The sequence below is a fragment of the Geotrypetes seraphini genome, chromosome 1 (assembly GCF_902459505.1).
Source record: "Geotrypetes seraphini chromosome 1, aGeoSer1.1, whole genome shotgun sequence".
Lineage (NCBI taxonomy): Eukaryota > Metazoa > Chordata > Amphibia > Gymnophiona > Dermophiidae > Geotrypetes > Geotrypetes seraphini.
In genome coordinates this window covers 70588115-70612551 of record NC_047084.1, presented here as the reverse complement: position 1 = coordinate 70612551, position 24437 = coordinate 70588115, and the positions used below count along the sequence as shown (strand labels likewise).

Here is a 24437-nt window from a genome sequence, read left to right as displayed (position 1 = left end):
AAAGCTAGAGGAGACCATTTGGAAGCAGCAGTTTTGACGATATCTATCATATGTGTCATGTTAAGATTCATGGTATCTTCAATAGTAGGTCCGAATAGGACTCCCAGATATTTCATAGAGGGGGCTGACCACTTCACTCCTTGTGAGATCAGATCAGATTTCGCCGCTGGGCAGTTAAGGGGCATTACCTCAGTTTTCCCCATATTCAGCTTATAGCCCGAGACATCTGCATAGGAGGTAATATCAGATAGCAAGTGAGGAAATGAAGAAGGTGATATGTACAGTAGGATGTCATCTGCGTATGCTGACAGTTTAATATCCGGTGTTGGAGACCCAAATCTAAATCCAGAAATATTTGGGTTAATACATATCCGCTGTATCAGTGGTTCCAGTGCCAGGTTGAAAAGCAATGGTGACAAGGGGCATCCTTGTCGAGTTCCCCTGGTAGGTTGGAAAGCAGATGATAAGGAACCATTGATGAACGTTCTGGTGGTAGGCATGGAGTAAAGTACTTTGATTTTAGTTATAAACGCATCTGAGAATCCAAACCAATGAAGAGTAGCGAATAGGAACGGCCATTCTATTCGGTCGAACGCTTTCTCTGCATCGAGTCCAACTGCAAGTATTTCATGTTCTTGTCTATGCACTTGATCAAGGAAATGTGAAAATAACCTAGTGTTATCACTAGAGCTTCGGCCAAGTATGAAGCCACTCTGTCTCGGAGATATCAATTTGGTGATAACCGACTGTAACCTTGTAGACAACAGTTTGGCATATATCTTGGCGTCCACGTTTATTAGAGATAGTGGTTTATAATTAGCTAGGTAACGTGGATCTTTGCCAGGCTTTGGCAATACAATAATAGTAGCTTCTGTAAAGGATCCAGAGGCTGCACCTGTAGATATGAGATGTTCCAGAAAAGGTAAGTAATAAGGTATGAGTACGTCTTGAAACTCTTTATAGAATTCCACTGTCAGCCCATCCGGTCCTGGAGCTTTCTTCAAGGCCATGGAGTGAAGAACCAGAGATATCTCTGTAGGAGTAATCTGTTTATTTAAGTAGGTGTTGTCAATATCATCCGGGCATGGATGTGGAATATTATCCAAAAAATTTGATATCAAGTGCGGGCATCGAAGTTCAGAGGTGTAAAGATTGCTGTAGAAGTCCTTAAATGCCTGCGATATTGCAGAAGGTTCGGTGACCTCCATACCTGTGTCTAGTTTAATGGAGGTGATGAGCGATTTTTCCTCTCGACGTTTAAGAAGATTGGCCAGTAGATAGCCACACTTATTGTTTTCAGCAAAATAAGATGCAGATTGTTGGAAAATTGCGTGTGAGGCTTTATTACTTAATATAGCATTATATCTGAATCGAGCTTTATTCAATTGTATTAATAAAGTGATATCTCCCGGGGTTTGTTGATGTTGTTTTTCAAGATTTCTAATTTCATCTTCCATTCGTGTTTGAGCTTCTTTAATTTCCTTATGTTTATTAGCTGTAAAATTTATAATTACTCCTCTGATAAAAGCTTTGAATGCATCCCAACAACACGTCCATGGTGTTTGCTCTGGTGTATTAAACATGAAGTATTCTCGAATTTGAGATCTTATTAAGTCACAAAAGACCGTATCTTGTAGTAGGGCATTATTAAAGCGCCATTGTTTAGGCTTTGGAGGGGGTGCTAGGCCTTTAATATTCAAAACGATGGCTGCGTGATCAGAGATGGTGATTGGTAGGATCTCAGTATCTTGAACATACATAAGGAATCACTTACAAGGAAGAAATCGATTCTTGAGTACGATGCGTGTGGAGGAGAGTAAAAGGTGAAACCTTCAACATCTGTATGCATGTGTCTCCATATATCGATCAGATTGATGTCATTTATTAAGTCTTGTAAGGCATACCATGCTCTAGTTTTTTTATATGCGCATTTTGATTTTCTGTCAATATTGGGATTTAAGACCAAATTAAAATCTCCTGCCACGATCAATTGTGAGTTAGATTCTTCTAATAGTGATTGAGTGATATTATGAAAGAATTCTGGGCGGTCCATATTTGGGCCGTATACATTAAACAGGCACATGATCTCACCTGCAATGCAGACCTTGACTTTTACCCAGCGCCCATTCAAATCTGTAGAGGAGGAAAGAATGGTTATATTAGTATTCTTCCTGATTAGAGTGATAATTCCACCTTTTTGATCCACAGCAGGAGAGAAATATGGAGGTAGAGACCAGGGCAAGTGAACCTTTGCTGATGCAGTGGCGTCCAAGTGAGATTCCTGCAACATGATAATATCGGGTTTAAGACTGTCTAGATAAGTCAGTATTTTTTTTTGTTTGATTTTGTTGTTGAGACCTTTTACATTTAAAGATATGATTTTAAGGGACATGAATGAAAGCAGTATAATTCAAATGTATGAAACATAAAACAAATAGTACAAATGGATAATGTACCAGATGTGCATCCATCCTAAAGGAAAGCCATACACAGATTGAAAAGCATGACATTTGTTTCTGGAACTCTGTAGTGGTAATAACTGGGGATAGACACCCTGTACTAACCGAGGTGCTCAAAGAAACACCTTTACATAACAAAAGTGTGAGTGCAGCAGAGTGAGGCATGATGCCAGCACAAAACCCAGTGCTCCCCCTCTGTATACAGATTGTAATGTGAACAGGAAAAAAAATTAATTTCAGAGTAGAACGCAGACAGATAGTAAGCAGAGATCAATGACAATAGAAAACATCATATTACTGAATTAGCAGCATCAGTCAGGTAGAACATATATTTGACTGATATTGCAAGCAGACTAGATAAAATGTGTTATTATTGCCATAGGCACTATCAGTCAATCAGTCAGTCAGACCTGATTTATTGGAGTTGGTGAGTGCTGTTCAATAAAGGTGGCCAGCTCTTCCGGATCAAGAAAATCTTTGGTGGTATTATTCAGGGTGACTCTCATGCGGGCCGGGTAGAAGATTCCAAATCTGGCATTCAAAGATTTGAGCTGCAGCCTGTAGGAAAGAAGCTGTTTACGTCGTCGAGCCGTTGTTTTGCTCAGATCTGGAACAAACAAGATGGTGGAGCCCTCGTGCTTAACCAGGGCTCTGATCTTTGCCCGCTGCATTATCTCTAAGACGTGCTGGTATCTTAGAACTTTAAGCACCACGGGTCTAGGTCGTGTATCACCGGCGGCAAGAGAGGAAAGTACCCTGTGAGCCCTTTCAATTTCAAATTCTCTATGGAAGGTGAGATCCAGTAGTTGAGGTATTAAAGATTCAAGCTGTTTGATGAGACCGGTATCTCTCCCATTCTTCGGAAGCCCGAGTATTCGAATATTGCAGCGCCGGGATCTGTCACTGCTGTCTTCCAGCTCTCTTTCTAACATAGTAATGCGTTTCATCTGCTTTCTGAGCTCAACTCCCTGTTGCGTGGTTACCTCCATTTTAGCCTCCAACGTGCACACGTGGGTCTGTAGCTGAGTGAAGTCAGCCACCAGGTTCGTTAATTTTTCATTAATATCATCAGTACTGGCTTTAGTTTCTGTGGCAAGCTCCTTTAGTTCAAGTAGCTCCGCTAAAATTTTGGCGTTAGTGTCGTTGGTGGAGTTAGGGAGCGGGGCCTTAGAGGGAGAGAGCGGCTCAGGCTTATGCCTTTTACTCACTTTTTTTTCTGCCATCCTTGTTAATAGACAGTTTGTGGCACTGTATATCACTTTATGAAGACGTGCCTGTGCTCCGTATTAATTTTGAATCGCGGTCCGATATTGTTTTTCTTTATGTTCAGGGGAAGCATGCGGGAGCCAGGATTTTATGCCGCCATCGTGCTCGGGCTCGGACACGCCCCCCCCCATATAGTGTTAATTTGTTGAATTTACTGTGTGTTCTTTTAAAAATCTTGTGCTTTATGTAAACATACTGTTGTTTTGTAAAATTCTGTCAAAAGAGCTTATGATAATTCATTTTCAGGAAGCTTACCGGGAGGAGCAACTCATTAATCGCTTGATGAGACAGTCGCAGCAAGAGCGCAGGATTGCTGTACAACTCATGCATGTTCGACATGAAAAAGAAATTTTATGGCAAAATAGAATTTTTAGAGAAAAACAATATGGAGAAAGACGACTGAAAGAGTTCCAAGATGCTCTTGACAAAGAAGCGGTAAATGATTATTTATTATATAACTAGGCACAATTTCATGTTATGATTTTACCCGTAAGGGCTCCTTTTACTAAGCTGTGCTAGCGGTTTTAGCACGTGCATAGCAAGTGCTACAATGCCGCGCACGCTAGACACTAACACCTCCCTAGAGCTGGTGTTAGTTTTCCTGTGTAGCATGGAGGTTAGCGCACGCTACTTTACAGCGCGCACTAAAATCACTACCGTAGCTTAGTAAAAGGAGACCTAAGAGAACAGCTTAGAATTATTAATGCATAATTCTTTCATAGATGCCACATTTTAAACTACCTGAATAATTTTGAACAGTGCTCCTAAATCTTCTAAGCATTTTAAAAAGCCAAAGGTTAAGCGAGGGGAGAATAACATAGGTACTCGTACTTTTGGAAACCTAGTGTATGCACTTCGTTCTGCAACCCCTGACCTAAACATACTGACAGGAATGTCTTTCTTTTATAAAGTTAATATATGCACTACGAATCCTCACATTTACGAAGCAACCAAGGAGAACAATTTTCAGTCAAGCCATTTATCTGGGCAAATACCTCTTCTAGCCAGGCAAATGCTTTTGAAATCTGTCCTCTTAAAATGATTTTTCCAAATTTAACCTTTGGCTTTTTAAAATGCTTAGAAGATTTAGGAGCACTGTTCAAAATTATTCAGGTTACCTCAGGTAGTTTAAAATGTGGCATAAATAGGCCTTCAAAAGAATAGAGAACTTAGGGGGTAATATTCAGCCCATGGTAATCAGCTGCTTACAGCCATCATGCTGAACTGTGCCCAGAAACTATATATTGGGCTTTGCATTTCGAGTTAGTGCAGACAGTGCATTGTTAACTTGACAGATAAAGTTAAACATCAGCTCTGTTCTAGCACTAACCAGACAGTTCATTAAATGCCTCTGAATATGAGCGGATAGATAGGTATATTTAGCTCTTGAATGAGAAAAACACCAGGCAACCAGAATACATGTTATATGGACTTGTGTGGTTGGTTAGCTTGTATTTCAGTCCTAGGGAGGAAGTTATGCGGCTGCATTAGGGCACTAACCTATTTTATTGACCCCTTAATACATATTAAAAGGCTCTAATGCTGCCTGCAGGGCCCTAAAACAGCTTTGAATACGTATTAACAAGATACAAAACATGCATATACAGCTGATTACTATGTAAATACTATACCTCAGTTTGTGTTGTGCACTAAATCCACACCACAAGGCACAATATAGCTATAAAATAACCTCAGCTAAAGATGGGGGTTATTTTACTGCATGGGAGCATCAGACCATCAAGCTGCAGCCCAGTGCTGATGGGATATTTCTTAAAGGAGCCAGCATCATGAAAACCTGTAGGCTCTTGCACAGCCCTCTCCTCAGAAAGCCTCTGTTACATCCCTGCCCAATAGTATACCTCAACCAGTCACCCCCATTCAGTGAGTCCCCCCAGGTTTCAATCCTTCTACACCAGGGGTCCCCAAAGTCCCTCCTTGAGGGCTGAATCCAGTCGGGTTTTCAGGATTTCCCCAATGATCTCCAAATAAGAACTACAAGGTCAGCATCTATGAGGCAGACTGGTTCTTTTTGTTGCATAGAGCTTTTTGGACCCCAGTTCGTATACAGAAGTTGGATAGCTCTAGGTCTAATAGATCCTGGCACTATAGTTTAGAAGCGGGGACTTTAGATCATTTAATTTTTTTCTGTCCCTATATAAATGCCTTTTGGAAGTTAATTTGGTCCCAAATTAATTCATTGTTAGAAAATCATGTTGCCCTTTCCTATGATACTATATTATTTGGTACATCTATGAGATTTAAGAGTCCAACAAGTGTTACATGAAAGAAAATCAAGTGTGTATTTATAAGATCATATGACTTTTTCTGATGCACTTGTCGTGATATGCAAAACTGAATAAAGAAATAAAAAAAAAAAAAAAAAAGAGATTTAAGAGTCCAATTTCAGCAAATAATAATAAACTTTTATTAATACTGACAGGGGTTGCCATTCAACATATTACTGGAAATTGGAAGGATTATACTAAACTTAATTATACCTTTTGGTGGAATTCAGTTTGTCATATTTATAAAATGGAGAGAGTGCTTGCTATTCAGCAAGGAAATTAACATAATTTTAAAAAGATTTGGGGGCCATTGATTATATATTCTAATAATCAGACACCTTAAACACCTTGTTATTATATAAGATATAGGTAGGGTGGGATTTGGAAATATGATATTTGCTAATTCAGTGGTCTCAAACACGCGGCCCGCGGGCCACATGTGGCTCTCCAAGTTTTATTTGCAGCCCGCGGTCTGGACTGGATAATTCCTTCCTTTTGGAGCAGCAGCGGGTCTGGCCGGTTCGTTCCGTTCAAAGCCACGGGTTGGCGGCTCCTTGCGCTATTCGCTCCTGCATCGGAAGCCTCTCTGACATCACAACATCAGAGAGGCTTCAGACGCAGGCGCGGATCTCGCAAGGAGCCGCCACCCGCGGCTTTGAATGGAATGAGCCCGGCCAGACACGTTGCTGCTCCAGTGGCGTACCAAGGGGGGGGGGCGGTCACCCTCCACTGTTCTTCATAGAGTGCGGCTCGCGGCTCGTCTAGAGCAGGGGTGCCCAACTGCTTCCCTTCCCTTCTCACTGCCGGCACCATGCTCTTTGAGCTCCCTGCTCTCTTGCCGCCCGACCTCAATTCTGACGTCGAGAGGACATTCTGGCTAGCCAGTCGCTGCCTGGCTGCCCGGAACGTCCTTTCCGACGTTAGAATTGACGTCGGGTAGCGAGAGTTGGTCGGCCCCGTGGAGATCTCGGCCTGTTCCCGATGGCGCCAGCAGCAACCTATTCCCCGGTGGCGGTGGCAAGGGGAAGGGCAGGAAGGAAGAAAGAAGGAAGAGGGGGGCAGGGAGCCAGAAGGAAAAAAGAAAGAAGGGGGGGGGACAAGGAGCCAGAAACAAAGCAAAAAATGGGACAAGGAATCAGAGAAAGACAGACATAGAAAAAGAAAGAAAAAGTTGGGGGAGGAAATGAGGTCTGGAGGAGAGGAAGCATACAGGAGGCTGAAAGAAGAGAAGAAATATTGGATGCACAGTCAGAAGAATAAAGTGCAACCAGAGACTGATGAAATTACCAAACAAAGGTAGGAAAATGACTTTATTTTCAATTTAGTAATAGAAATGTGCCAGTTTTGAGAAAGAAAAGATATTAAACTTTAAATGTGAGTGCTGCAGAAAAAATAGAGTACTTGGAGGGCCACAGAAAAAATAGTTAATGTCTTATTAAAGAAATGACAATTTTGCATAAGGTAAAACTGTTAAAGGAAAGTTTTATAAACTATAAAGAGTTTAACCTCATGCAAAATTGTCATTTCTTTAATAAGACATTAACTATTTTTTTCTGTGGCCCTCCAAGTACCTACAAATCCAAAATGTGGCCCCGCAAAGGGTTTGAGTTTGAGACCACTGTGCTAATTGGTTTATTATTAATGGATTGGGTGGGTGGGGAGGGATTCTTTTATACTTTAATGATTATAAGTAAAAATGTCAAGTGATTTGTAAAAATTTTTGATTGAATATTATATACTTGTAAGATATGAAAATGAATAAAGAATTTTTTTTAAAAAAAGGATTTCCCCAATGAATATGCATGAGATCTATGTGCATGCACTGCTTTCGATGCATATTCATTGGGGAAATAATGAAAACCCGACTGGATTTGGACCTCAAGGAGGGACTTTGGGGACCCCTGTTCTACACCCCAAGCTCCTCCCTCCAAACAGAAAGATAATTGCTAGTTGTAGTACTACTACTAAGTGTCACTAGGTGCCTGTCGCTGGTGTGTGTGTGTGTGGTGGGGAGGGGGGACTGTTTACTTAGACCCCAGAGAATTTTTATGGTACAGATGAGGAAAGGGATGGCCCAATATTCCTGGGCTGAAGCACTAAAACCTTTTATTAAACTTTGATAACTTCCCTTCTTAGAAGAAAACAAAAAACCTCAAACAGTTTGTACAGACATTTATGATAGAAAAGTTTTCTGCTTTTCTAATAAAGGGCACAAAGTTATCCAGTAGAAGGTTTTGGAAGAGTTTGATCTTTCTGGAAAATCTTACAGCTAATACAGAATATTTAACACTGGCCCCATAACTTTGCTTGAATGTTAACTATTAAGGAACATATTTTAAAAAATATTATTTCCCCATCTTTATTTAAACAAGGAAAGATATCTTGTAGAAGACCTTTGCGCTTATACTCTTTTTAACCAAACAGTATTTTAAATTTTTATCAAACTGCTTTGAATATTTTTATTTAACCTGTGAATGTTTTCAAAAAAGATAAATGTCCCAAAAATGACATAAAGGGGCAGATGTACGTTTATCTCACCAAACCTTCCAATTCACGATTTTTGAAATGTATTTTCTGCTGCAAAAGGTACATCAGTCTTGACCAATGGGTTATTTTCCTCTCTGTGATTTTGTGTAGAAGACATCATCTACCTTTTTTTTTTTTTTCTCGCTCTGCCTCCTTCCTCACTGGGCTGTGTTGAAGCTCCACAGCCTTTTCTTCTAAATGTGAGTTGGAAGTTGGCTTTCTGATCTGCTCCGAGTGAACTTTATTATTTTCGGGTTTTTATCCAGAGTTGGAGGCTCTTCGGTGCTCAAGAGGTCCCAGCAGTCCTGTGGCAGCTCTGCCTGGGAGAAGACACAGACTGTGAGCAGAAGTCTGTAGCCTAACAAGGCAAGCTAATAGGAAACCTGTTTAGCCAACTTGTATTAATAACTGTGGAGCTCAAGGTCTGTTCCTTTAGTAATGTAGTTCACTCCTGGTCGTTCTGGAGCTTGAATGCAGGCTTTTTGGCACAGTTGTGGTCTGGTGGGCTTCAGCATATCCCTTCCCCCAGTGAGGCGTGTGGAGCTGTGGGGGTCTGACGTCTTAGTTTGACTTTGGTCCAACTGGCAGCTCGAAGATTGCAGCAATTGGACCCTTTTATATGCTTGTCTGAGGCAGGAGTTTTCTCCATAATCCAGCTGCAGTGTGAGCTGAAGCACACACAGCACAGGCATAGAACAGTGAGTATAGGCTATTATAACCTATAGGAGAGTCAGGGGGGTGGGTCTGAAAATTGTTGTTCTGGAGGTTACTGAGTTGATTTAGGTTCCCCCACCCCTACCCTCTGAATGTGCCGTGTGACATGTGAGGGATGGCGGGAGTGATAGGCTTAACCTCTCTGCTCCCTCTAGGGCTAAGGAGTCACAGATGGCTCATATTTTGGGGAAAAATACCTCCCAGAGCCCTGAGATAGTGATGTGGTGAAGCGCAGATGCATGGATGCCTGAGTCCACAAGGGCAAGAGAACTGGGCATCCTGTTCAGGGCTTTACCCCTGATTTGGTGAATCTGATGTGGACAGCCTGTTCGGATTGACAGGAGATGTATGCACCATCTGGGGCCATGCAGGAGCTTGTGCAAGGGGGTCTGCCCTCACAGAGTACACCTTTCTCAAACAAGAGCCATGGATAAGTCCCAGAGTTCCAATCAGAGATGGACTGGAGGTTGGTGTCACTGCCTTTACTGCCCCAGAGTGTATTTTAATTTTAGCAGACTCAGGGTCTCAGGCAGAGGCAAGTAGTCAAGAGATGATGGTAGCCCTTGTCCAGGGAGAAGACCCAATGGTGTACCACCCTTTTAAGCTTTGCTGGAGTTTATTACAAACTTATGGAATTTAAAGCTAGTACCCCCACTAACCTCTGCTGCATAGAGTTCGATCATGAGCTGTTCTAAGACTCAGAACACACCTTTCCCTGAAACCCTTCACATCCAGACTGTATAATGCTGCTCATCGAGCATGGGGAGGCCTTGGAGGGCTCCTTGCAGGTTGCCTGGAATATGACAAAGCAGTACTTGATGGTTCCTGATTTTCAACAGCTGTGGATGCATTGGTAGTTCAAGATACCAAACATACTTTTCTGCCTATTAAGGCATACTTTTATGCCTAAGGGTGGAGTGATTTTAGAGGTTGCTCAGGATGGTAGGATGGGGTCTAAAGGTGTGGCATCTGTGGCTTCTTTGGTTCTATGTGCTTGCCATACCAGATTGCATCAAGCCCCAGTGGCGGAGGATGATGCATACTCCAAATTTTTAATTTCAGGAGTATATTATGTAGCAGATGCTCTGTACAATGTTTTCAGAGTTATAAGCAAGGTTTTTGCTTATTTAGTCTCTGCCTGTGGGAGATTGGCATCCAAGGTCAAATTCTCTTTGGAAAAGGACTGAACAATCTTCAGTGTGGCAGATTGTCACCCAGAGTCCTTGACACGGGCTCCTGGGGGGACAGGCTATAGATCCTTTTTGGGGTTCTTGATGCTTCAGTACTTAGCGGGGTCCTCTGCCCAAAGATAATTTCAAGGATCTCGATAGAGGTTTGGAAGTGTCAGGAGAGCTCAGTCTTCTAGTGCACAGTTAAATTCATGTCTACTGCGCTGCCGACATGCGCAAGTTGACAATCACACTGGCAGTGTAAATTACTGGCCGGCAATGGGGTGCATCGCTGGGGTAGTTTTTGTTGTGTTGCCGATGCGTACAAGCTGATGATCACCGTGGCCCATGAGTGCTATTGTTGCCGTCAGGTGAGGGCCCAAAACAGAAAGCAAGGCGACATCGTGAAGCCCTGTTTACTCCTCATTCATTAGGGAAATCCTGAAAACCCGAATGGCCTGGGGGTCCTCCAAAACAGGGTTGGGAACCACTGCTCTAGATGTGGTGTATTTAGATTTTAGCAAAGCCTTTGACAGTGTTCCACAGAGACGTCTAATAAATAAACTGAGTGCCCTCAGGATGGGTCCCAAGGTGACGGGCTGGGTCAAGAACTGGTTAAGTGGAAGGCAACAGAGGGTAGTGATCAATGGAGATCGCTTTGAGGAAAGGGATGTTACCAGTGTGTGCCTCAAGGTTCTGTTCTTGGGCCTGTTCTTTTTAACATTTTTATAAACGATATTGCTGAAGGGTTGTTGGGTGAGATTTGCCTCTTTGCTGACGACACCAAAATCCTCAATAGAGTAGGCACACTGGATAGTGTGAATAACATGAAGAAAGACCGGGCGAAGCTTGAAGAATGGTTTGAAATTTGGCAGCTAAAATTTAATGCTAAGAAATGCAAGGTCCTGCATATGGGCAGCAAAAACCCGAGGGAACGGTACAGTTTATGGGGATGAAGAACTTATGTGCACAACAGAAGAGCAGGACTTGGGTGTTTATTGTATGTGATGATCTTAAGGTGGCCAAATAGGTTGAAAAGGTGACGGCGAAATTTAGAAGGATGCTAGGTTGCATTGGGAGAGGTATGGCCAGTAGGAAAAAGGAGGTATTGATGCCCCTGTATAAGAATTTGGTGAGACCTCATGTAGAATATTGTGTACAATTCTGGAGGCCGCACCTTCAAAAAGATATAAAAAGGATGCAGTTTGTCCAGAGGAAGGCTACTAAAATGGTGTGTGGTCTTCGTGATAAGGCGTATGGGGACAGACTTAAAGATCTCAATCTGTATACTTTGGAGGAAAGGCGGGAGAGGGGAGATATGATAGAGATGTTTAAATATCTATGTAATGTAAATGCGCATGAGTCGAGTCTCTCATTTGAAAAGAAACTCTACAATAAGAGGGCATAGGATGAAGTTAAGAGGTGATAGGTTCCGGAGTAATCTAAGGAAATACTTTTTTACAGAAAGAGTGGTAGATGCATGGAACAGTCTCCCGGAAGAGGTGGTGGAGACAGAGACTGTGTCTGAATTCAAAAGAGCCTGGGATAGGCATGTGGGATCTCTCAGAGAGAGAACGAGGCAATGGTTACTGTGGATGAGCAGACTAGATGGGCCAATTGGCCTTTATCTACCATCATGTTTCTATGTCTGAAAAAAATTTTGTCTCCCTTTTTTACATTTCTAGCCATTTGCTCTTCCACTTGTGCTTTCGCCAGATGTATCTCTCTCATGGCTTTTTTCATTTTCACCTGGTAGTCCTTTTCTTGAGGTTTTTTTTATATTTCATGAATGCTTTAATTTTTTCCACCACTTGTTTGGAGAACCATAATGGTTTTCTTTTTCTCTTGTTTTTATTTTATTTCCCCACATAAAGGTTAGTAGCCATTTTTATTGCTCCTTTCAGCTTAGATCACTGTTTTTCCACTTCTCTTGTCCTCCCATCCTATTAGCTCTTTCATCTGGTACTTTCCCATTTTACTGAAGTCCATACATTTGAATTCTAGGACTTTGAGTTTGTGTGGCCGCCCTCCACTTATCTGTTATATCAAACCAAACCATCTGATGATTGCTACTTCCCAGGTGGGCACCCACTTGAACTTTAGAGATACTCTTTAGAGGTAGACTATGTATGATTTTTCTTGTACACTTGTTGGATGATTAAAAAGGAATAAAGAATTTAAAAAAAAAAAAAAAAAAGAGAGATACTCTTCCCATTTGTGAGGACCAGGTCCAGTATCACTTTTTCCCTCATAGGTTCTGTCACCATTTGTCTAAGCAGAGCCTCTTGAATGGCATCCACAATTTCCCTACTTCTTTCCAATTCCTCAGATGGAATTTTCTAGTCCGCATCTGGCAGATTGAAATCACCCAATAGCAGCACCTCCTCTTTCCGAACTTTTGGATATCTGCAATCAGATCTTTATCAATTTGCTGCAATTGAGTCGGAGGTCTATAGACTACACCCACGTAGATAGAAGTTCCATCTTCTCTTTTCAGAGCGATCCATATCGCTTCTTCCTCTCCCCAGGTCTCCTGTATATCTCTCGCTTGGATATCGATCTTTACATAGTGTGCTACTCCACCTTTTTCTATCATCTCTGTCCTTCATAAAAAGATTATATGTTTGCATCCCATCCATGGGAGTCACTGAACCATGTCTCTCTGATTGCAACAATATCCAAGTCTGCTTCTAACATCAGGGTTTGCAGATTATGAACTTTATTACTTAGACTTGGAGCGTTTGTGGTCATTGCTTTCCAGCTATCTTTCTTAGTAAACTCATTTCTTGTGTAGTTTTTTGTTTAGTTTCGTTTTCTGTTGCATTGCTAAGAAGTGAGTTGCTAATAATATTTACGTTGCTATCTTTACTATCATCACATCTTGTCTTTTGCTGGGGTGGCCTCCATGATTGTCCTTCATACATATGCCACCACCACCTTCTAGTTTAAATGCCTAGAAACATATTGTCTAAATTTCTAAGCAAGGATTCTTCATTTGTTCTTCAAATCCTTATAATAAAACCCTAAGCGTGCAGGCGTACTTAGGGTTTTGTGATCCCTGCCACCGTGCTGTGTCCATCTGTGCCAAATTCGATTTTCGGTGCGTGGGGCAGCTTGTGACGGTGATTTCAGTGGCAGTTTGACTCCTGCGCTGCCGGGACGCCTCTTCTCACCCCCGACTAGCAAAAATCCCGAGGCTGCCCGGGCTAGCGGATGCTGGACAGGGGGAACAAGGAAATGAGAAGGCCTACTACTGGACAGGGGGATCAGGTAAGAGTTGCTGCTGGACGGGGGGGAGGGGTTAAAAGAAAGGGAGAAGGCCTACTTCTGGACAGGGGGAGCTGCTGGACATGGGGGGGATAAAAGGAAGAGAGAAGGGCTGCTGCTGGACAGGGGGAGCAAGCAAGAGGTGGTGGTGGACAGCCGAGGAAAGAGAGAGAGAAAAAGAAAGAAAGACAGACAGACAGAAAGCGGCCAAGGAGAGAGAGAGAGAAAGAAAGAAAGACAGACAGACACATCTATTCTAGCACCCGTTAATGTAACGGGCTTAAAGACTAAGAACATAAGCAGTGCCTCCGCCGGGTCAGACCATAGGTCCATCCTGCCCGGCAGTCCGCTCCCGCGGCGGCCCAAACCGGTCTGAATCATCAGAAGGGGCTCCCTTGCCACCTTGGTTTCTCATTGAAGTCCTATCTTCCCATTGTAGTCCTAACCCTCCGGTCTTGCACATGCACGACCTGTTGGGTTTCTATACTTATTACCTGGTTAGCTTTCTATACCTGTGTTACATCCCAGCACCTCTCTCAGTATCCCACGATCCCTTTATCCCTCAGGAATCCGTCCAATCCCTGTTTGAATCCCTGTACCGTACTCTGCCTGATCACTTCCTCCGGTAGCGCATTCCAAGTGTCCACGACCCTTTGGGTGAAAAAAAAACTTCCTTGCATTTGTTTTGAACCTATCTCCCTTCAGTTTCTCCGAATGCCCCCTCGTACTTGTTGTCCCCTTCAGTCTAAAGAATCTGTCCCTATCCACCCTCTCTATGCCCCTCATGATCTTGAAGGTCTCTATCATATCTCCCCTGAGCCTCCTTTTTTCCAGAGAGAAGAGCCCCAGCCTATCCAACCTCTCGGCGTATGGGCAGTGTTCCAGCCCTTTTACCAGTTTTGTTGCTCTCCTTTGGACTTTCTCAAGTACCGCCATGTCCTTCTTGAGGTGTGGCGACCAATACTGAACGCAGTATTCCAGATGTGGACGCACCATCGCTCGATACAATGGCATGATGACTTCCCGCGTCCTGGTTGTTATGCCCCTCTTTATGATGCCCAGCATCCTGTTGGCTTTTTTCGAGGCTGCTGCGCACTGTGCAGATGGCTTCAGTGATGCATTCACCAGCACACCCAAGTCTCTCTCAAGTCTGCTGTCTCCCAACAATGCCCCCCCCAATTTGTAGTTGAACAACGGGTTCTTTTTCCCTTTATGCATGACCTTGCATTTTTCCACGTTAAAGCGCATTTGCCATTTGTTTGCCCAGTCTTCCAGCTTGTCCAGGTCCCTTTGCAGGTCCTCACACTCCTCCCTGGACCTAACTCTACCGCACAGTTTGGTATCGTCTGCAAATTTTATAACCTCGCACTTTGCCTCCTTTTCCAGGTCATTGATAAATATGTTGAAGAGTAACGGCCCCAGCACCGATCCCTGTGGCACACCGCTCGTGACTCCCCGCCAGTCAGAATATTGGCCCTTCACTCCGACCCTCTGCAGTCTACCCGACAACCAGTGATTGATCCATCTGTGCACATCCCCTCCCACCCCGTGGTTCCACAGCTTCCTAAGCAGCCTTTCATGTGGCACCTTGTCGAAAGCCTTTTGAAAATCGAGGTAAATGATGTCTATGGGTTCCCCATTGTCCACCCGACTGCTTATTCCCTCAAAGAAGTACAGAAGGTTCGTTAGGCACGACCTTTCCTTACAGAATCCGTGCTGGCTTGTTCTCAGTAGGCCATTCCTCTCGATGTGCTCGCAAATGCCGTCCTTGATCATAGCTTCCACCATCTTCCCTATAATTGAAGTCAGGCTCACCGGCCTGTAGTTCCCGGGGTCACCCCTCAATCCCTTCTTGAAGATAGGTGTGACATTCGCCAATTTCCAGTCCTCTGGTACCTCACCAGTTTTCAAGGATAGGTTGCAAACATGCTGGATTGTGCCCGCTATTTCTTGTCTTAGTTCCTTCAGAACCCTTGGGTGGATCCCGTCCGGGCCCGGTGATTTACCGCATTTTAACCTGTCTATCTGTTTGAGGACATCCTCCTTACTTACCTCTATGTGCTCCAATTTTTCGGCCTGTTCCCCACTCATGAGCTCCTCTGAGTCCGGTATATTAGATGTGTCTTCGCTCGTGAAAACCGACGAGAAGAACTTGTTCAACCTCTCAGCTACCTCTTTATCCTCCTTAATCTCTCCCTTCCTATCCCCATCGTCCAACGGCCCCACCTCCTCTCTCGCTGGTCGCTTCCCCTTTACGTAACTGAAGAATGCCTTGAAGTTTTTCGCCTCCCTGGCCAGCCCCTCTTCGTATTCCCCTTTCGCTTTTCTAACCTCTTGATGGCATTCCTTTTGGCATTTCCTGTGCGCCTGGTGATTTTCCTCCGTTGGGTCCTTTTTCCATCTCCGGAAGGATACTTTTTTGTCATTTATTGCCCTCTTTACTTCAGTTGACATCTAAACCGGGTCCTTTGATCGCTTGTTCTTGCAGCCTTTCCTGAAACTGGGGACGTACATTCTTTGTGCTTTCTGCAGGGTGTCCCTGAATAGGGTCCAGGCGCTTCCCACAGTCTCCATCCTAAAGATGTTTCTGAGCTTCCTCCCCACCATTTCCCTCATAGCAACATAGTTCCCTTTCTTGAAGTTGAGCGCAGTTGTTGCGGTCCTCCTTACTATGGGTGTCCCCCTTTCTAATGTGAATCTGATCGCGTTGTGATCACTGTTGCCTAGTGGTCCTCCCACTTCTACCCCTCTTTCAGGCCCCCCTAATCCGTTTAGGATGAGGTCAAGAGTAGCACCCCCTCGCGTCGGTTCTTTGACTAGTTGCTCCATGAAGCAGTCCCTCACAGCTTCTACAAATCCTGTTTCCCTAGTGCAGTTGGAGTGACCCGTACTCCAGTCTATTCCCGGGTAGTTGAAGTCCCCCATCACTGTTACACTTCCAGTCCTGCATTCCTGTCTCAATTCCGCTTCCAAGTCGTGTCCGACTCCTTCTGGCGTACCAGGTGGGCGATAGTACAGCCCCAGTTTTATGCCTGCACCCTTGTTTCCCGGCAATTTGACCCATAGCGATTCCAGCCCTTCTGCCTTCGTTGCCATATCCATTCCGACCGAGTGGATAGAATCCTTTATATATAGTGCTATGCCTCCCCCCTTCTTGTGGGTCCTGTCCCTCCTGTAGAGCTTGTACCCCGGCAGCGCCACATCCCATTGATTTTCCTCTGTCCACCAGGTTTCTGCAATTCCAATTATATCTAGGTCCTCCCCCTTGGCCACGACTTCTAGTTCACCCATCTTGGCCATGAGGCTTCTTGCATTTGCGTATAAGCACCGCAGGTCCCGTCGTTTATCCTCCACCTCTGCATTTACCTGGGCCGCCTGCCCTTGGATTTCGGGCAGTTCTCCCGTTCCCTGTGCTTCTGCTTTGCCCTCAGCCTTTACCCTCTTAGCTTTCAGCTTCCCCACATTCCCGCCACCCCACTTCCCCGCTTTTCCTCTGGGTTTTCTAGCCCTACCGGCCCCCTCCTGGGCTATCATCCCTTGAGCCTCTGTTTGATCCCCCTCGCCTTGTGGTACCTCTATATTGCCCTCAGCTTTCGCCCTCGTGCCACCCAGTCCCCCTGTGTCTCCATGCCCCTTAGTCTTCTCCCAGCAAGCTCTCTTTACCTGATGTTTCCTTCGCTGTCTGATCATAAGATCCTCCGGTCCCTCTGCTTCCTCCCTGCAGTCAGCCCGTTCAGCATCTGTTCTGGATACTGTTGTCCGAAGTGTCAACATCAGATCAGCTGTCGGCTTTCCCCCTCTCCTCAGTTTAAAGCCCTCTCGATCTCCTTCCTCACATTGGCTGCCAGTAGTCTAGTTCCCGCTGTGCTCAGGTGCAGGCCGTCCCGCCGGTAGAGCTTGCTCTTTCCCCAGAAGGACGTCCAGTTCCTCACAAAGTGGAAGCCCTCCTCCTGGCACCATCTCCTCAACCATGCATTCACAGCCTGGAGGTCTGCCTGCCTCTTTGCATCTGCTCTCGGTACAGGCAGGATCTCCGAGAATGCTATCCTCCGTGTGCTCCGCTTCAGCTTTCGTCCCAGGACCCTGAACTGGTCAGTCAGTGTGGCCATGCTGAAGTTCCTCCGGCTCACATCATTCGTTCCGACGTGGATTATTACCGCAGTCTCCTCTGTCTCTGCTCCGTCCAGGATCCTCTCGATCCTATCAGTGATGTCTCGTGTCTTGGCCCCTGGGAGACAAGTCACTAGCCAGTCCTCCCTTCCTCCAGCTACGTGACTGTCTACCTCTCTCAAGATCGAGTCTCCCACCACAATAGCAGACTTCCCTTTCCTCAGCAACCTCCTCTGCCTCAGGTCCGTGTCCTTGGTGTAGTGCGGTGTCTCTCCCTCGGGGTCCCGGTGAGTCGCGGTCTCCTCCTCTTGCGTGGTTCCTCCGCTAGGTCCTTCCCCGGTGTCGCCTTGTGGATCCTGGGTCTCATCTGCCGACATCCGTCTGTGCAGCTGCTGGTCCCGTTCCTCCACCTTCCTATAGGCCTCCTCGATGAATCTCTCGAGGTCTCTCACCTGGTCCACAATGGGGCCTGCTCCGTCTGTGTTCTGGGTTGACCAGCTTGTCTCCTCTGTGGTGCGCAGTCCCTCCAGTCCCTCCAGTTCCTGGACCCTGACCCTCAATCTGCCGACCTCCATCCTCAGGCTTTCCAGTTCCTGACACCGACTGCATATGTACTCCCGCCTTCCCAAGGGGAGGTAGTCGTACATATTGCACTCTGTGCAGTATACCGGAAAGTACCTCTGGGATCCTGGGTCCTCCATCGCTCTCGTAAAGTGCTGGTGTGCTCCTGATGATTGGAGCCTGTTATTTTGTTAGCTTCAGAATCCAACTGTCGTCACTGCAGGCGCTTCACAAAGGCGCGCCGAATGGCTGAGCGCCATTGGCGCTGTGCTCTTTTAAATGTTCCCTTTCGGTCAGGGAGGGGGGCGGAGCAGGGCTCCCACGCTGCCTCTCTTCGGGAACAATCTGGATACGCTGTCTCCCGCTGGTGGCCTGAAAGGGGGCCCGGCTGGCTGCTGTGCTCTTTTAGATGTTCCCTTTCGGTCAGGGAGTGGGGCGGAGCAGGGCTCCCACGCTGCCTCTCTTCGGGAACAATCTGGATACGCTGTCTCACGCTGGTGGCCTGAAAGAGGGCCCGGCTGGCTGCTGTGCTCTTTTAGATGTTCCCTTTCGGTCAGGGAGAGGGGCGGAGCAGGGCTCCCACGCTGCCTCTCTTCGGGAACTAGTATTCTATAATTGTGTGCAGCTCAATTATAGAAGACTTCCCCCCTGCCGACAACGGCCAACGTTTCGCTTAGACAAGCTGCTTCAGGGCAAACGTGATCTCAGCGTCTTCATGCTCACAATCTAAGGAAATATGGCTGCAGGTTTGTATGCACTGCTTCCTTGGTATGACTGATTGGGTGTGCCCTGAAGACTGGGTTGAGAAGAAACAGGGGAAAAGGAATGGGACTTGTATACTTCCTTTTTGTAGTTAGACATTCAAAGCAGTTTACATATATACAGGTACTTATTTTGTACCTGGGTCAATGGAAGATTAAATGACTTGCCCAAGGTCACAAGTAGCAGTGCTGGGATCAATCCCATAACCTCCTCTACAGTTAGTGCAAAACATGGCAGTTAAGTTGATTTATGAAGCCAATTGATCTGACATTTTATTTATGTATGTGTTAATGTACTGTATATATGTATTTATTTTAGTATTTATAGACCACTTATAACATAAGTGGTTTTTATCTACCGTGTTTCCCCCATTATAGGACCTCCTCCTTTAGTAAGACACCCCCCTTTTTTTCCCCACCTGGGAAATATAAGGCCCCCCCCCCCGAAAATAAGGCACTATTTGGCAAGCACCCCCACAGCCTCCCGACCACCCCCATCATGTAGAAGCTCCTACCGGTGTCCTGCTGCTTCCTCTTGGCGGTCCCGACACGATCGAGGCAAGAGGGAGCTCAAGCCCTCTTGCCCCAGCCAACCGCGGCACCCCCGACACGATCGGGGCAAGAGGGAGCCCAAGCCCTCTTGCCCCGCCGACTCCCCAACTCCCCGACAATATTGGGCCAGGAGGGAGCCCAAGTCCTCCTGGCCCTGGCGACCCATCCCCCCCCCCGCTAGTTGTTCGGGCCAGGAGGGAGCCCAAACCCTCCTGGCCACGGCGACCCCCTACCCCCATCCCGCACTACATTACGGGCAGGAGGGATCCCAGGCCCTCCTGCCCTCGACGCAAACCCTCCTCCCTCCAACGACCGCCCCCCCCAAGAACCTCAGACTGCCCCCCCCAGCCGACCCGCGACCCCCCTGGTAAGTAGGAAAGACACTCTCTAGCGTCTTGTCAGCAACAGATAGCGGCAGCCATCTTGGATCGATACAAGGTTTCAGAGAATGACACAGGGACAAAGTTTGTTCCCGCCCCTGTTCCCTGTAAGGATATTTATTATGTTTATTGTACTTCACTTTGTATAAGGCAAATAATAAATAAACACACAATACAATACAATATTTTTTTAGAAAGGCTTACAGGGTGGAAACTCTTGCGGGCTCATAATCGAAAGAGAAAAACGTCCAAAAACCGCCCTAAGTCGGCACTTGGACATTTCTCAAAAACGTCCAAGTGCCGATAATAAAAATGGGTTTTGGACGTATTTCTAAACGACCTAGGCCTTCATAGTGCCACTGAACGACCAAAGCTAAACGGGGCGTTTCGGGAAGTGTGTCATGGGCAGGAGTTGGGCAAGACGTGGGCCGGCTTAGACTTAGTTGTACAGCATGTATAACCAAAAGTTTTACAACAGAGCCTAGACGGAACTTGGACGTTGTGACTTAGACCATGTAAAACATGTAAAACATGGTCTAAGTCACAAAAACCCACCTAAAGTCACCAGATAAGCACTGCAAACACATAAAACAGACCCCCACACATTACCCCAGTGATCACCAACCCCCCCACCCCCATAAAAATTTTAATCAAAACTTTAAAATTCAGCCTCCAGACCATCATCACCTGGCCGCCTGGCATTGGACAGCCTAGTCGTCCAGCCCAGAGGCAGCTTAAGTCATCTTGGGGGTGGGTTAGGGACTCATGGAGAGAAGGACCCATGCCCATAAGCTCCTGTAATCACTACATTGATACTTAAACATGTGCACTTCCCTATACACCCCCAAACCCTTTTGTACTGGCATATAAGTGGCTCCTGCAGCCATAAGGGCTATTGGGGGTGGTAGATAAGTGGGTCTAGGGGATTCTGGAGGTGGTTTGGGGGGGCTCACCGTAACTTATAAGGGAGCTGTAGGGAGGAGAAGACATGGCACCCTTTTTGTGAAGTTCACAGCAATGCCCTATAAGGTACCCCACTATTTAGGTGGCAGTCCATCACTTTGCAGACCCCTCCCACGTCCAACAGGGCTTGTTCTAGGCGTTTTGGGCCTGGACGGAAAGTTGGACGAAAATGTGGTATAAAGATAGACGATTTAGTGGCTTGGACGATCAGATCGGCAGGACGTATAATTAGACGATTTTCGAAACAAAAAAAGTTGGACGTATCTTTCGAAAATGCGTCTTAAGCTGTTTTTTAACTTTGGACAACTTGCGAGATGGACGTAAATGGACTTAGACGACCCTTTTGATTATGTCCCTCTTGTTGTCTACCTTGGATGTTATCCGATTAGGCAAGGATGAGGGGAAAACCTTTTATGTTATATCATTGGATGTTTCTTCTGCGTTTGATACAATGAATGTGGGGCTATTGTTAAAGAAGCTGCAAGAGGATGGATTGGCCTGGTGTAACTCTCTGTTAGTACGGTACAGGTTTGTGGTAAAGAGTAAACCTTTGATGATGCTGACTAAGGGCATTCCACGGGGATCTGCTCTATCAGCTCTGCTGTTTAATATCTACAAATGGTGTCTTTAGGGCAGACCCTTGGAAGTTTGGGAGTACATTACCGCAAGCATGCAGATTAAATGCAGTTTTCTTTTTCTCAGTTGAATCAGGAATTGAATGGGTGTCTGAGAAGCTGACACTTTGTATGAAGGAATTGGGATTTGACTGGAGAAGATCAAATTAGTACGGAATGTGGCCCACACTGAAATTATGTTTATTGGAAAGAATCAGAAGTTATTGTAGATTGAGACAGTGATTGTGGGGGAAGTCTGTCTGACGTGGTTTAGGTATTCTTTTGTATCCACATTTATCCATGCAGAATCAGATTCTACAAATGGTGAAGTCCTCTTTTTTCATCTGCCTATGCTCTTGAAAATCAAACCTATGTTGTCAATATATGATTTTAGAACTGTGATTTAAAGCCTAGTGATATCTAGGCTTGACTTTTGTAAAGCTTTATACCAGGGGTGTCCACACCTTTTGGCTTCCCTGGGCCACATTGGCTGAAAAAAAATTGGGGGGGGGGGGGGGCGCACAAGCGCGCAAACACTGCAGCAAGACAGAGGAGGGAGCCGACAAGATGGTAAACACCTGGGGGCAGCAGAGGAAAACACTGCATCGCCCTCGACCAGGGCCGCACAAAATACTTCACGGGGCCGCATGCAGCCCTTGGGCCACAGGGTGGACACCCCTGCTTTATACCTTGGGATAGCTAAATCCAAGATTCATGCCCTACTAGTGATTCAGAACACAACTGCAAGATTGAGCATGTGATACCTTTATTCAATCTACTACGTACATTGACTGCCAGTAAATATATCAGGTCCAGTATAAAATCCTATCATTAATCCATCAAGTGCTCTATGGAATTGTCTACTGAGAGGATGGGAGGAGTGAGATATACAGAAACTCAAGCATCAGCTATTTCTGTGGCTGGTCCACAGCTATGGATTAACTTACCAGGAACACTTAAGGGCTCCTTTTATCAAGCTGCGCTAGCGAGATTAACACGTGCGACGTTTCATCACGCGTTAATCCCCGCGCTGGCCTAAAAACTACCGCCTGCTCAAGGGAGGCGGTAGCGGCTAGCATGGCTGGCGGTTTAGCGCATGGTATTACAAGCGGCTTGATAAAAGGAGCCTTTAGATATTGTTGCAGTTTAAGAAAATGTTAAAAATACCTTGTTCGGGTCTTTTTTGGCTGTATGATGTGACTGGAGATGGGCATAGGAATACTCATTAAAATAAGAAAGTTTTTGGAATAAGAGCTGTCGGTGAATGTTTTGTGCTGTCTGTTATATTTTAATATGTATGTATATTGTACTCAGCTTAGATTTTAAGTGGAATAGAAATTTAAAAATAAATACGGTAGCATCTCAGCTATCCGGCTTGCAATTAACTGGCAAAAAAATTGTTGGTAAAAAAAAAATTGTCTCCCACGCTCTTAAGACAATGTCCAAAGTGGTGCTCTTGACCCAATATCCTCCCTTCCCTCCTTCTAGCCCCAGAGGCGTCAGCAACAGAAGCCACAAATCTCTCTCCTACTCTCCATCTCCCGAAGCATCACAGACACCAACCTCCCTCCCTCCATTCCTGGAGCAGTAAAGCTGGTCCTGACAACTTCCTCCATTCCCGAAACAGCAGAGCCAGTCGTGACAACCTCCCTCCCTCTTTCCTCCTTCCTCACTCACCCGACGATGTAGTGTCAGACGATGAGCAGAGAAAGCACTGGTAAACAGGTAGCTTCTGGCCAGCCCCAGCAGGGCCTTTCCTCTGCTGCGCCACTTCCAACGCGGCAGGAGAAAGGCACTGCTTTGTGAATGGAGGGAGAGGGGGTTGTCAGGACCAGCTCTGCTGCTTTAGGGAAGGGAGGGAGGGAGTGGGGGGGAGAGAAAGTGGAAGAGAAGGGAGAGAGAAAGTGACCCAGAAAGAAGGGAAGAAGATGCTGGACCTACAAGTAGGGGTAGGGAATGATAGAGTGAGGTGGGATAGAGTGAGGTATGAAGAGAGATAACTATTTTTACATTAACTCTCAAATAACCGGAAACTACAGTTATCTGGTATCCACCAATCCCCATGGGTGCCAGATAGCTGAGATTCTACTGTAAATCCTTGTAATTTACTGATCTATTTTCTTTACCACATTTATTTATTATTTTTATTTATTTATTCAATTTTCTATACCATTTTCCTAGGGGAGCTCAGAACGATTTTCATTCATTTATTCAGGTACTCAAGCAGTTTTCCCTCTCTGTCCCGGCAAGCTTACAATCTATCTAATGTACCTGGGGCAATTAGACCTAGGAATTTGTTTGTAACTAGAATCTTCTGCTCTACTTATTTATTGTAGAAGGAAGTAATAATGTTTCATATTTTATAGGTTTAATTCTAAGATGTTTATTGTATTCCTTCAGGCTCTAGCACAACAAACAAAAATTGACAATGAGGAGCAGATTCGTGATGAGCTAAAAATTCATGAGAAAATTGCTGCTGAAAGGGCAGAGGCTCGTTACAGAAAGCATTATATGATGTGTCAGCAAGTGCTGGATCATATTATTGACTTAGTAACAATAACAGGAGAATATCGGCACCTGACAAACAAGTAAGTACTCTTGGAGGATCTTGTGTGATAAAATTTTCTGTGGCATTGCACCATAAATAGAGCAGTACAGAGCATTCAGCGCGCTGGCCAGCGCTAAAATCCTTTTGCGTGGTTTTGTAAAAGGGGAGGTTAATTAGGTATTTATAACGTATATATTTTGAATTTTTTTCAGCTCATTAGATGTTCTTTAAGGATACAAAAAAATGTGTTTATCAGTGATTT

General features: G+C 45.2%; 1 protein-coding gene across 2 annotated transcripts in view; it reads left to right on the top strand.

Annotated features, from left to right (window-relative positions):
• The window catches only part of SPEF2 (sperm flagellar 2), a 544154-nt gene that overhangs the window by 131812 nt on the left and 387905 nt on the right, over positions 1 to 24437 (top strand). For both annotated transcript variants that reach the window (XM_033932867.1, XM_033932864.1), the window contains exons 8-9: positions 3972 to 4160; positions 24028 to 24215. In XM_033932867.1, coding sequence (XP_033788758.1) covers positions 3972 to 4160; positions 24028 to 24215 — 377 coding nt within the window. The remainder of the gene's footprint in view (positions 1 to 3971; positions 4161 to 24027; positions 24216 to 24437) is intronic.